This window comes from Octopus bimaculoides, chromosome 8 (genome assembly GCF_046866305.1).
Source record: "Octopus bimaculoides isolate indiv1 chromosome 8, ASM4686630v1, whole genome shotgun sequence".
NCBI lineage: Eukaryota > Metazoa > Mollusca > Cephalopoda > Octopoda > Octopodidae > Octopus > Octopus bimaculoides.
In genome coordinates this window covers 61,306,661-61,321,907 of record NC_142935.1, presented here as the reverse complement: position 1 = coordinate 61,321,907, position 15,247 = coordinate 61,306,661, and the positions used below count along the sequence as shown (strand labels likewise).

The 15,247-nt window shown below is 36.7% G+C and overlaps 1 protein-coding gene across 1 annotated transcript in view; it reads left to right on the top strand.

The window, feature by feature from the left end:
- Positions 1 to 15,247, top strand: part of LOC106881277 (amine oxidase [flavin-containing]) — a 94,516-nt gene that overhangs the window by 40,647 nt on the left and 38,622 nt on the right. Inside the window, exons 5-6 of the mRNA XM_089356569.1 lie at positions 11,712 to 11,813; positions 13,375 to 13,466. Of these exons, the coding sequence (XP_089212695.1) occupies positions 11,712 to 11,813; positions 13,375 to 13,466 (194 nt within the window). The remainder of the gene's footprint in view (positions 1 to 11,711; positions 11,814 to 13,374; positions 13,467 to 15,247) is intronic.

Below are 15,247 nucleotides of genomic sequence, written 5' to 3'. Positions count from 1 at the left end.
AAGAAATATTTTTAACAACAACAGATAACCGTAAAAAAGATGTAGATGTGATCACGTCTAATATATAACATACTTCATCTGTTACGCATATATTCTACAGGGTGTCCCAGAATTAACTATTTCAATGAAATCGGACAATTTAAAAAAAAAACCCAGCTTTATCTATGTTTATCAGGTTTGATACGTGTTAAAAGTGTATAAAGTTTTAGCTTTGTTTATAATTTTATAATTCTTATAATTTTAAAATAATTTTATTTCCATTCCTGTTGGATCCCGTTTATCTATCCACGACAACTTTTTTTTCAATTTGACTGCGATCATTTTCTCTACCTCCACCTCCAGGATGGAGCAGTAGTTTAGATGCACTTGAAGAAGGCATTCAGTTAGGAGTGCAGGAGATGACTCCAAAAATGCTTCAAAATGTGTTTTGCAATGTTAAAGATAGATTTGAAATTTACAGGGATACAGACGAAGCACGTGTTGAAAATTTTCAATAAATTTTTGATGTAAAATTTATAAATCTATTTGTTTTAGTATCATAATTAAGTAATAAACATAAATTCTGTCTGTTTTTTTTTTTAATTGCCCGATTTCATTGAAATAGATAGTAAATTCTGGAGCATCCTTTATACTGTATTTTCTTTCTGTATATTGTGAATGGATGAACGTCCGCATGAAAAGCATATCTGAACCCAGTCACGCACCAATTGCTAGTCTGTACAACAGCTGTCTTTTCGTTGCCTTTTCTATTGTTGGTTACTTTTGAATATCTCACCGTTGACCCGACCCATATATTCACGCCTCTTCTTGACAAAAGACCACCTTACAGTAACTACTTCATCTTCTAGTCCTTTCAGTCCTTCTCCCAGACACTATTACTTGCTACATTTATCTCTTCTTCCCAAAGTTTACAACCCTTCTATATTCATATTTATGCAAACATTCATATCATCCGGATTCAAGGGAAGGATTGGCAGAGTCGTTAGAGCACTAGGTTAGCATATCTTGCAGTATTTGTTCCTCTTCACTGTCCTCTAATTTCAATTTTACCTTTTTTCCTCTCAGGAAGATGGGGGGCGGGCATAAAAAAGTACCAGCTCAGCGTGGCAGATTGCTAGTACTGTGAGGACGTCTAACCGGATGCCTTGCAGTATTTGTTCCACCTCTTTGCAAGGCCTACTTGGGTGGCTACACTTAATACGTTGCCCAGTTTAACGCCGCCACCACCACCATCTGGAATGGTTTTCTTTTTCAGAGTTCATTCCTTTGCAAGCAACCGGGTCAAGACTCTAGTTTGAAGATGCGTTCTTCGTTTCCTTACACTGGTCTTGGAGGCTCTGTGAAAGATCAGGGGCGCTGCTTTCCACTTGACTAAAAGATGAAAAAAACCCCAAGACAAAACAATCCCATCTTCAGACAAGACCTAAATCTTCTATAGAAAATAAAACGTTTAAGAACCAAACTCAGAATAGCAAGGTTGAAAATTGGCCGAAGCTTATGATCTTCGGACGAAATAGCTCGAAGTATTTATTCTAATTCCTTGTGTACTGAGTTCAATTCCCGCCGACGTCAGCTTTACTTTTTATCCTTTTGGGTCGATAAGTTAAATACTGGCGGAATTTGAACTCAGAACGTAAGGACGGACGAAATGCCGCTGAGCATTTTTCCCGGCGTGCTAACGATTCTGCCAGCTTGCCGCCATAACAACAATTTAATATTAGTAATGCAAAATCGTTAGCACGCCGGATAAAATGCTTAGCGCCATTTCATCCGTCTTCTCGTTCTGAGTTCAAATTCCACCGTCGTCCACTTTGCTTTTCATCCCTTCGGGGTCGATAAGATTAGTACCAGTTAAGTACTGGGGTCGATGTAATCCACCTGTCCCTTCCCCACGATCTTGTTGGCCTTGGGCTAAAATTTGAAATCAATATTACTAGCAGCAACAACAAATGTGATTCGACAACGTAAGGTGGTGAGCTGCACCTCTGTGCTTGTATGCTTCGCTCTCTCTTTACATGTCTGTCTGTCAGCCTTTCTGTCTGTCTGTCCGTCCGTCCGTCCGTCCGTCCGTCCGTCCGTCCGTCCGTCCGTCCGTCCGTCTGTCTGTCCGTCTGTCTGTCTCTCACTCTCTCTCACCATCTCTTTTTATCCCTTCTATCCTTGGCACATATTTTGGAAGAAAATGTTGCTAAAAACTAGTTTTCATCATGTTTTCTGTTACTGAAATCTAAGACCACAGGACGACGGAATCCTACCACCACCACCACCACCACCACCCATAAAAAAGAAGTCATTACTATATTATAGTTGACGGCACCAACTAAAATTGGTTTTGGCAGATTCTAATTTTAGTCAGCTATTGAAGAATTCTGGTTACTTAATACTTGTTAGCTACTACCAACTGCTAACACAACGGTTATATCTGGTAATATAACAAGCAGTGGCATCGAAAAATTCTCTTTGTCAAAGAAAAAATATCAGGAGAGGGTGAAGATAAATGTAAACAGCTTTCGAGTGTTGTCGAATGGTTAAGAAAGTTTGCTTTTAATCACAATGTCTCTGATTCAGTTTCACTATGTGGTATCTCGGGAAGATGAAGGCACCTGGCCTGGTGGCTAAGATGTGCTCACGATCACAAGGTTGTGGTTACGATTCCGGGACCGGGCAGTGCGTTGTGTTCTTGAGAAAGAAAAAAACCCACTTCATTTAACGTTGTTCCACTTCACCTAGCTGTAAATGAGTGAGCCTGAACGGACTGACGTCTCTTTCAGAGGGAATGTTATGATCTCGGTTCACTTATACGCCATAGAACCGGATAACTAGCGCTATAAGCCCTAAGACAATACTATCCAGGACTTGATGCTGTAGCTACTGCTTCTTGAATAAAGCTGCTCACACCTTTTAGAGTCTAAATTGCTATTGTTGTCTTAGTAGTTTTAGCTGTAGTTTAGTCCTTATGTCTCCTTATTGAGCAAACTTATGGATATATAGGTAGTCGATCGCAATTTCGTTATTAGGTATATATATATATATATATATATATATATATATATATATATATATATATATAAGCGAAGTGGTGATGGTGGTGGAGGGGATAGCAGCAAAATGAAAGGCGAAATCAAAGGTGGTGGCGTCAGAAGTCTGAATGGTGTATGTATGGCAGTTGTGGAAGCAATGGTAGTGATACTGGTGATGGTGATGGTTGAAAACAATCAACAGAAAGAGAGAGAGAGAGAGAGAGAGAGAGAGAGAGAGAGAGAGAGAGAGAGAGAGAGAGAGAGAGAGGTTAGACAGAAAAAATATTGTACTGACTCCCGAATGGGAAGGCAAAAAGTGTTTATCATGCAGCTTTGCAATAAGTTCCAAGTCGACAAATTATATCATTGTTTTGATGAAAATTGTTCACTGCTTGAAAAATATTGGTCAAGTTTAATAAAATTTAATATGCACTCAATGCATGAAGTGTCATTGTTGGACCCTGGGCCCAATGAAGAGCCCCCCCCCACAAGAGCTAGCATAAAGCCGCCCGATAGGGTGGCTTTTAAGCTACTTTACTATATATCTGTACTACAAGTCTATATCTATATCCCACTCTACTGCAAGCGCATACCAAATTATCCTCGCCCGCCAAACACAAATGTCATGACTAAAAATTCTTGCTTCACAAAATTGCATTCTGTAATAGATAGCATTAAACCATTGTTTATATTAAACCAGTTTAATTCTTCCTGTTCAGTCTAGATAAAACCATGTCTGCTCCATCAGTAGGTTTATGCTTATGTTCACCCTTCTACAGAAACCACGCCCACTCATATGTACGGTCTTACTTTAACCAACATATGCATAAACGGTCATACACGCCATGGGGAATAAGCGAAGTATGTGAACATATATGTGTGTAGTGAGTGTGTTTCTATCTATCTATCTATCTATCTATCTATCTATCTATCTATCTATCTATCTATCTATCTATCTATCTATCTATCTATCTATCTTTTTTTTTTACTTGTTGCAGTTATTAGACTGCGGCCATGGTGGGGTACCACTTTGAAGAATTTTTAGTTCAATGAATTAACCCCAGTAATTATTTATATAAAAGCCTGGTACTTATCCGATCGGTTTTTTCTGAACCGCTAAGTTATGGCGACGTAAATACACCAACACCAGTTGTCAGTCGATGGTGGAGGATAAACAAAGACACAAAGACCAATGCATACACAAAGACACACACACACACACACACACACACACACACACACACACACACACACACACACACACACACGCACACACACGCATACACACACATGCATATATATATATACACACACACACTAGGCTGAACCCGGAACCATGTGGTTTAGAAGCAAGCTTCTCACCAAACAGCCACGCTTATATACACGTGTATATATATATATATATATATATATATATATATATATATATATATATATATATATATATATATATATATATATAAAATATATAAACACTCACACACACACACATAGATAGATAGATAAATGATTTTGATGACTGCTGAATAAGTGACAATCAGACGGGGTAATGGGGGTTGGACATCGTTTCCCATTCAAACTACGCCAGCCTTTGGAATGTCATCCTCGCTGTATGTGGCCGAGCCTTCTATTGGTGGAAGAACACCTTTCGTCTTGAAACCAGAGATAGTCATTTTTTCTTCTAGCGCTAACTTGGATGACTGGTTGAATGACCAAATCCAAGCTTCTCCGTTAGTTCCCCAACAGTTACGATAGTATTTTGTTCCACCAGGTTTTGCAGGACGTCCTTGTCGAGCTCTACAGATCTTTCAGGACGAGGCTTGTCTTCTAGGTTGTAGTTTCCGGCTCGGAATTTCTGGAGCCACTGTTGACACTGGCTTACGCTTATTGTCCGATCCGCATATACTGCATTAATATTCCTCGCACTTTCCGATGTCTTGTGGCCTTTATTGAACTCATGAATCAAAATATGCCGAATATGCTCCTTCAATGACACTCCTACTATTCCTCATGAGGGAGTGAGAGTAATAGTAGGCATAGAGACGGTGAGGATGGTGGCGAAGACAGAGAGATAGAGATAGATATAGAGAGAAAGAAAAAGAAAAGGAGAGAAAGAGTGAGATAAAGAAATTTAGGGAGAGTTCATGTTTTTCTAAAAGTAGTAGTGTTGATGGTGGCAGTAGGAGTAATAATAAGAGAGAAAACATGAATATGTAAGAGAAAGGGGGACTGAACACTGAAGTAACATGCTGAATAACATTCTAAACAAATACATGCATTTAGTCTTTTTGTGATAGTAATGGGGTGATAATAATAGTATGTGCTGTAGTTGTGATAGAGGCGGCGGTGATGACGGTGAGAGTAAACGATATGAAAGACAGTGGTGATGGTGGTGGAGGGGAAGGCGGCGAAATCAAAGGTATTTATGGCGGTGGCGTCAGAAGTCTGAATGGTGTGTGTGACAGTTGTAGTGGCGATGGTGGTGGTACTGGTGATGGTTGAAAACAATCAACAGAGAGAGAGAGAGAGAGAGAGAGAGAGAGAGAGAGAGAGAGAGAGAGAGAAAGAGGGAGAGAGAGAGAGAGAGAGAGAGAGAGAGAGAGAGAGAGAAAGAGAGAGGGTGAGGTTACTGACCCCTGAATGGGAAGACAAAGGAAGACCAAAAATGTTGCTTATCATGCAGCTTTGCAAAAAAGTTCCAAGTCGACAAATTATATTGTTTTGATGAAAATTGTTCATTGCTTGAAAAATATTGGTCAAGTTTAATAAAATTTAATATGCACTCAATGCATGAAGTGTCATTGTTGAGCCCAAGGCCCAATGAAGAGCCCTCCGCAGGAGCTAGCTTATAAGCTGCCCTGTATCTGTGTTTGTACCCCCACCCCTCCACCATCGCTGATTTATACGTAGGTAGATGATGTGCGTGTGCGTGTGTGTGTGTGTGTGTGTGTGTGTAACTATGTTTATTTCTCTCGTTTTTGAAACAGCAGCAAAATCGGAAGCATGTGTATGTGGGAAGTACGTAAAAAAACAGTTTTAAATTGAAAATTGTAAAGAGAGAAGAAAAAGAGAAGAAAGAGGTAGAGATGCAGTGAGAGAGGGAGAGAGAAGTGGGGAGAGTGAGGGAGAGAGAGAGAGAGAGAGAAGTGGAAAGAGTGAGGGAGAGAGAGAGAAGTAAGAGAGAGAGGGAGAGTAGAGAGAGGTGGAGAAAAGAATGTAGATGAGAGGAAGGAAGTGTTGAGTGATTGAAATGTATGAGAAGTAAGACAAGCATTGGTAAAAGAAGACACAGATATAAAAAGATGGTGGCGCGGGTTGGTGATAAAGGGGGAAGGAATGTATAAAGGAGGGGTATAGCTGAATGAAAAGAGGGAGAGACAGAGAGAGAGGGGGAGAGAGGGGGAGAGGAGGAAGTAGTAGTTTGAGATCGACAAAGAAGAAAAAGAGAGTAATCTAGCTATATATTTGTCTAAATACATCACTCTACAGCTATACTTGTACATTATGCCTGTATATACATACACACATACACACACAGGCACACACACACACACACACACACACACACACACACACACACACACACACACACACACACACACACACACACATATTATAAAGATACAGGAAGAGTGAAACAAGTAGAATTAGAGAGAGAGAGAGATAGAGAGATAGAGAGAGAGAGGGAGGTTAAGACTAAGAATATTTACATAAATTCACTTATGTCCCAGATACTGACATTGTAAACACCTATTTTCGTTCGCATGTCTGAATAAAAATGAAGCTGTAGTCAGGCTCCACCACGTGTGTGCGTGTGCGTATATGCGTGTGTAGGTATGTGTGTGCCTGTGTGGAGAGCCGACATGGCTGAACAATTAAGTGACTTACAATATAATCAAGTGGATTTAATGTTCGATTCCACTGTGTGTCATTCAGGCAATGCATGGCTGTGTGTTTAAGACGCTCGTTTTGCAGCTACGCAAACTCGAGTTCAGTCCCACTAAGCAGTACGATGGACAAGTGTGTTCTACTATAGCTTCTGACCAAACGATGCTTTGTGAATACACTTGATTGACGCAAATTGAAGGGTGCTCGTCTTATGTATATATATATATATATATATATATATATAAATCAAAATAAGCAACACGGATTTTAAAGATGATTGCAGTACGCACGTTTCATGCTACTCCATTTATTCAAGTAATGCGAGCATTACATTAAATGCAATATGTAGAGCAATCTTCAGCTGCACAAAAATGTAGAAAATTACAGTAGAATAGACATATTATAATTGTGGTAACATTTAAAAATCCAAGTGGGAAGAAGAATACATAAAAAATCCATCTCGACATAGCCAAGGCTATCAGGCTAGTCTATATATAGGTAGGAATGGAGAATAAATTTCAAAGGTCAAATCAAATTAAATCACTACACATCATAGGTATGTTCTTATACAATATCAATTCAAGTACAAATATACAAATCATGAAAGCGTATAATACATAAATGTACCTGCATTAAAATATTTGGTGTTAAACATTCTAATTTTACGAATTGATGACGAGGTTAGAAGGTAGGAATCCAAGGAGCGGAGGTATACAATGAATTAAGATGAATCTTTAGTGAGTAAATATTCTTACGATCGTTTCGAAAAATTGTGATTTGAAATGGGCGAGTTTTCTATCCATGACAATTGACAACATTTCTCTCATCAGAGGAACATTAAAGATTTAAAAGAGTTCAAAATATTTTATAATTTCGAAACATAAAAGCATTTTAAGATAATATTGAAATTGTTTTAAAAGATTTGTAAAAAGAAAAATCGTAAAAATATGAAAATTTTCCAAACATTATGGGTGTTGAATCGAAGAAGCACGTTGGAGGGAAGCGAATGGTTCAAATTAAACTTAAGTTAAACGTTTAAATAAACTGTTGTATATATATATATATATATATATATATATATATATATATATATATATCGTAGCACTCAGTCGGTTGCGACGACGTGGGTTCCAGTTAATCCGATCAACGGAACAGCCTGCTCGTGAAATCAACGTGCAAGTGGCTGAACACTCCACAGACAGGTGTAACCTTAATGTAGCTCACAGGGAGATTCAGTGTGACACAGAGTGTGACAAGGCTGGCCCTTTGAAATATAGGTACAACAGAAACAGGAAGAAAGAGTGAGAGAAAGTTGTGGTGAAAGAGTACAGCAGGGTTCGTCCCAGTCTCCGTGGAGCTTTCAATGAACACCCACAATGCCCGGTCTGGGAATTGAAACTGCGATCCTACGACCGCGAGTCCGCTAGCTCTAACCACTGGGCCATTGGGCCTCCATATATATACATATATATATATATATATATATATATATATATATATATATATATATATATATATATATATATATATATATATATATATATATATATATATATATATATATATATATATATATATATATATATATATATATATATATATATATATATATATATATATATATATATATATATATATATATATATATATATATATATATATATATATATATATATATATATATATATATATATATATATATATATATATATATATATGTATATATATATATATATGTATATGTATGTATATATATATATATATATATATATATATATATATGTATATATATGTATGTATATATATATATATATATATATATATATATATATATATATATATATATATATATATATATATTGTTTCAATGGTTTCAGCTAGAGGCTGGGGGCCTTGCCGGAACAGCCCTTTCAGTGTTTTTGATTCTCCTTTCGGTACTGTTTTGGTGAAGAAGCGAGCTGGACGAAGTTGCTCTTCTTTGTATCTCCTGCCGTGATGAGGGTCCATCTGGGATTTCAGGTAGAAATTTGTCCAGGTGCTTTTTGAAGGCTTTCACATTTACACTTCGCAGATCTCTGAGGTTCTTTGGGAGGCTGTTAAATATGTGTGTAAGTGTGTATGTGTGTGTGTATATGTGTATGTGTGCGTTTGTTTGTGTATGATGCATGCATGTATATATGTGTCACTTTGTTTATATTTGTTCTCCACCATCGCTCAACCTTAGTGGTTCGGAAAAATTATGAGTACCATAAAAAAGGTACTTTTTTCTGTGGTACTCATATTGTCGTAATAAAATGGTACTCATATTGTTGTAATAAAAGAGTCAGTTTGAGTAAAATCCATCAAAGCGTTGCTATGGCATGGCCGCAGTCTAATGACTGAAACAAGTAAAAATAAAAGATTAGTAATGTAATCAAATGAAAAAAAAATTTTAATGGATTACACGTTGCCCTTTAGAAGGCCTCCGAAATTTGTTTGAGGAAGATATCCTCATACTGAAAACCTTGCCCGAATACTTAGAACAGAGTGTACTCCAATAAAGCATTCAATGTTCTAGGTTATGGTGTTAAACTTAATGATAGACTAAATCTAAAAATTTGTTATTGGGAAAGCCAAAACCAATTTGCTTAATGTCATAAAAAATGCGAGTAATGAAAAAGTCCTCACAATCTATTAATTTCATGTAATTTACTGTCTATCTTGGCCTTGATGCAAAGAAATTACACTTGAAAACCGAGGAATAAATCCAGTCAGCTTGGCTCGAAAGTCATCTCGTTAACTTATGTTGAGATATCTTCGTTTCTAAGTCAATATATCTGTAATAATAAAGACATATTCAATCAAATATTTTGCTGGAAAGGGCAAAAGCTAATTTGTTATATGTTGGGAGGGTCATTATGCTAAGAATAAACTCACGCACAAATTATATTTCTCTTCTTTATATTATTTATTTTTTGTCAGTAGCTTAGCTATTTAACTACTTAAGTAATCAGTTGTTTCAGTAATCATTCGGTTAATCAAACAGTCAGGTTTGTCAAAGTCTTTTCGTCGCCAACCATGACCTCTTCAATGTCGTGCTCTCTAAATAATTGATTGATTGATCAAATAATCCATTTAGTTAATTGGTTAAATAGTTATCCGTCTGTTAAATAAATAATACAAAAGTGAAATAGAACTAATCTGCGTGTTTATTAATTTGCACTATTCGGAAACAACTTGAGAATTCAGCTATACGAAGTATTGATTTGAAGCATGGATCGGCTTGACACCGTCATTGTTTTCCATGCTCATTAGTTAGTTTATCGATCGTTACTTCGTTGATTAGGTTCCAGGTTAGCCAGGTAGTTATTATTTTCTCACTTAAGGAGAAATGGCTGAAAAATCCAAGAAGGCAAGTTCTCATAGTTCAGATTACTGAAGCAATCGTTCGGGACAGGAAGGAGATTGAAGAGGTGTTTTTAGATTATTTGTAAGACATTTTGCGATGATTGTGTTTACGGAGATTTATGAAGTGAAAGGGGTTATTTCTCAAATTGAGGACCATCCCTCCAAAATATATACGTATGTATTACACACACACACACACACACACGCAGACAAGCATTCTCTTACAAACCCATACACTTGTTACTATATACCTATCTATTTTACTTCGTGTTAAGTTTTCTCTGTGTCGAAGTGTACATCTGTTTACGCACATATATAACATACACGAGTCGCTGAACAAACGAAAGTAGCATTGAGCACATTTAGTTGGAGCTGAAAACATTTAATGAGATAGTGAAAAAGTCACGTGGTTACATTAACTAGTATCAATATTTTTTTTCATTTTATGCTCCACGTGGTAGGGTAGATATGATGTTGGTACCAGCTGATTGATCGTTTCTGGAGCATGACATTTCATCGACAACACTTACCATATGGGTAGAAATCTTGTTTGATGGGGTCGGTCTTACATATTCGTTTGTGTAACCAGAAGCATGGCAACGTTGGATAAATATTGACTCAGTTGGTCACAGGTGGCCACAGTTCCTGAATAAGAAATAATTCCACTACGGACTGAGGGATTCTATGCTTCTATATCTATATATCCGTCTCCCTCCTTTTTCTTTATACATACATAAATATATACAAATACCGACATACATATTTACACACACACACACACACGCACACACACACACACACACACACACACACAAATACACACACACACACATACACACACACACACACAGATACACACACACACACACATATATGTGGAGACCGATTGATAGATAGATTTATAAATAAATAGATAGATTGATAGATGGATAGAGGGAGAGAGTGAGAGAGCGAGAGAGAGAAAGAGTGAGGGGGAGAGAGACCGAGAGAGAGAGAGAGAGAGAGAGAGAGAGAGTGAGAGAGAGAAAGAGCCAAACATATCTGTGTATGTGTGTATATACGTTGTGATACACTAGTGAGGTATATACGTATATATCTGTATCTATCAATCTATATCAATACACACACACACACACACACACACACACACACACACACACACACACATATATATATATATATATGCTGCAATAAGTGTGTGAATCTAAGAGGGGAATATGTTGAATAAAATCATAATTAACTGAACCTCTTGTATTTTCTTTTACCGAAATCCAGGAACTTTTCAGCATCCCCTCGCATGTGCGAGTGCGCGCGTGCGTGTGTTTGTGCATTTGTGTGTAAGCATGTTTTGTGAAATTTTGTAAATAACTTCATCGATTCTCAACCGAAAACATTGTTTCCGATTTTTCTTTATAGGGACATACGAAAAGATTTAGAGGAACATTCCCCAAAATGAATTTTCTTGCCTGGTTAGACGCCAACAATCTGTTCAGAACGATGGATAAGATGGCGGAGGAGGTAAGTAAGCTACATGTCTTTCCCTCTTATTTATTTATTTATTTATTTATTTACGTATTTCATTTCCTGTTTTTGATATCATCGTTTACCTATCACCTCGTAATGGCGAGTCTCTTGCTGTTGAGCCCGTGCATCGTCGAACATATGCAATAACTGAATAGTTCCTTCTGTCTGTCTGTCTGCTTGTCTATCTGTCTGTTTGTCTGCCTCCCTGTCTATCTATCTATCTATCTATCTATCTATCTATCTATCTATCTATCTATCTATCTATCTATCTATCTATCTATCTATCTATCTATCTATCTATCTATCTTTTTTTCGTTTCTACCGATTCCTTTTGATCGGATATTTTTTTAAAGAAAAGCTCTGCAGTTGTATTTGTCCCCTCTGTGTGCAGCCCTGTGTGACTAATAAAAGAAAGTTATCTATCTATTTCAGGAATTAAACTCAGAGGTAAAATGCATGTCTAAGTATTCACATGATCGCAAACGTTGTCTGTCTCTAAGCCTTTTTCGCATTAGTCGTAACATGTCACGTGATGGATATTAGTGCAGGTTACTGATGTGAGACACGTGTATTACACGAATGTAAGGGAAGCAACGACACTGATATAAAATTTGTTTAGCAACAGAATAAGTTATGCATATTCATTTCTTAGGTACTTTTTCGATGCCTAAGCGATATATGTATGTATATATATATATATATATATATATATATATATATATATATATATATATATATATAAAGTGTAGTATATTGCCACTTAAGTGTGGCTGAGATAGATAGATAGATAGATAGATAGATAGATAGATAGATAGATAGATAGATAGATAGACAGGGAGGCAGACAAACAGACAGATAGACAAGCAGACAGACAGACAGAAGGAACTATTCAGTTATTGCATATGTTCGACGATGCACGGGCTCAACAGCAAGAGACTCGCCATTACGAGGTGATAGGTAAACGATGATATCAAAAACAGGAAATGAAATACGTAAATAAATAATGTATGTGTGTGTGCGTGTGTGTGTGTGTGTGAAAGTCTTTGTGAAAATTGCTTTATGCAGTTTTTAAGTATTGGGTCATCTCATAAATAATGCGTTTTTTAAATTGCATGAACTAAAAGTCGGAGGGGGACGGAATAATTGATACATATGTGTTGGTAATATAAATAAATGTAAACCAGCATATATGTATCAATTATTTTCGCATCTTAACCGATGCATCTATCTATATTCGCATTCTGAAGAGATTTACTTAAACCAGTAAATTGAAACGGTCGTAAATGCTACCCTCATCTCCGCTTCTTCCTCCTTTGTTATCTACTTAATTAAAGGCATACCAGCGAAAACCAACAGTTTTCCATTGTTATTATATCCATTTTCTTTTCCTATCTATCTATCTATCTATCTATCTATCTATCTATATTTCGCTTAAACATTTCGTGACTAATAATCTGGTATATAATTCTATATACATATGCTTCAAAACATATAAGCATACGAATACATATAGATATGTATATAATATCTTATTATCTCATTATATTCTGTATAGATCCCAATATCTGAACCATGGAAAGCTCCAAAAGCACAACTGTGGGATAAAATGACTTTGAAAGACTTTTATAATGAAACCATCTGGACAAAGTAAGTAATCGGATATCTTAATATTTATATAGACTGCGTGCCTGTCTAGTTTTTTCACTCATGAAAAACCTATGCCATTTTAATCCCGAGCAAGGCCGGGTATCTCTGCTAGTATATATATGACACGTATATTATATATATATATATATATATATATATATATATATATATATATATATATATATATATATATATATATATATATATATATATATGTAGGTATATGTACATGAGTGCGTGCGTGTGTGCCGTTATGATTGCGTTTGGTCAACCACTCTACTGCTGAATAATAAATAATGTTGATTTGCTAGTTTGCTTCCTTGTAAGCTAGCAAATTGGTGTATGAGAAACGGAAACTGTGTAAAATCTTGTCGTACACACACACACACACACACACACACACACACACACACACACACGTATATATAATCCAAATAATAGATGATTGTAACGAATGATTAAAGTTGTGTTAAAGGATTTCTTGGTCTTATTATTAGGATTATAGTTTTCTCTTTGCCACCCTCACACAGCGGTTTTACCGTTGTGAAACCAGGATTTTCTACACTTGTAAAATTTCGGTATTAGTCTGGAATCCAACTATGTTGATAGCGCAGAACTCAGGTCGAGTGCTTCTCTGGAATTACCCTACATTTATACGCTACGAGGACCTAAGTATATACTCGTATACATATACATATACATACGCGTGTGCGCACACAAACACGCGACAATCTTCCACGCAGTTTCCGTTAACCGAATTCATTAAGTTGACCTGAGGCTATAGTTGAAAAGAAAGGCTAAAGGCAGGAACATAGGAGATGGACATGAGGTGTTGGCTGACCACCGGCCATGTGAAATGAGGAGAGATGGGTAGGGGGCAGCGGGATTGAAGGATTAGAAAAAAATCAGAGACAAAGAGAAAGGTACAGGAGATATAAACGAGTTGGAAATAGTGGGAGTTAAAGAAAGAGAGGGCCAAGAAATGTGAGAGAGGGCGAGCGAGAAAAAAGAAGGAAAATGAGAGAGGGAATAAAAGATAGAGTAAGAGTCGTACAAGATTTAGATACATACCATCTATAAGGTAGGCACAAGGGTGTACGTGCGCCGCTATATGTATATATATATCAATGGAATATATATAAATATATCAATGGAATTAACTATTTGTGTGTGTGGTGTGTGTGAGTGTGTGTGCGTGCTCGTGTGTATGCGTACGTGACAATCCAACAGGTCCTGACCTTATATGTAAAAGATGACATCATAAATTTGAGACACTATTTGACTCCGTGTCACATTGATCTTTGATTGTTGAACAAAAGGCTGTTTGTTCCACAGTTACTAATTAGCATTGTTAAGAGCAGTGTTTATATGTGACTTATCTATGTGATGCCTCTGTATTACACGACCTTATGAGAAGAAGAGACGTATTGTTGTAGAGAGTTTTTACGCTTCGAAACATTGCGTCTACAGGCTCAATTTTATTGTGAACAGAATTACAGAAAGAGAGAGAGAGAGAGAGAGAGAGAGAGAGAGAGAGAGAGAGAAAGAGAAAACATTCGCAGAAAATAAAAAAAATATTTTATTGTAGGTGATTGGTTGATATCAAATGATTAAAACTTTTAATGGAAATTAAGAAGAACGGAGAAAATTCTGCATGCAATAGGATCAAGTCTCCTGCCTGATGATATTGAGATTTCCCCTTTTTTTCTTCATCAAATTTCGAAAGCCTTATAGCAAAGTTACGGGTGCTGTCTTTCTTTTCTGTTCAAGACAAAGATATA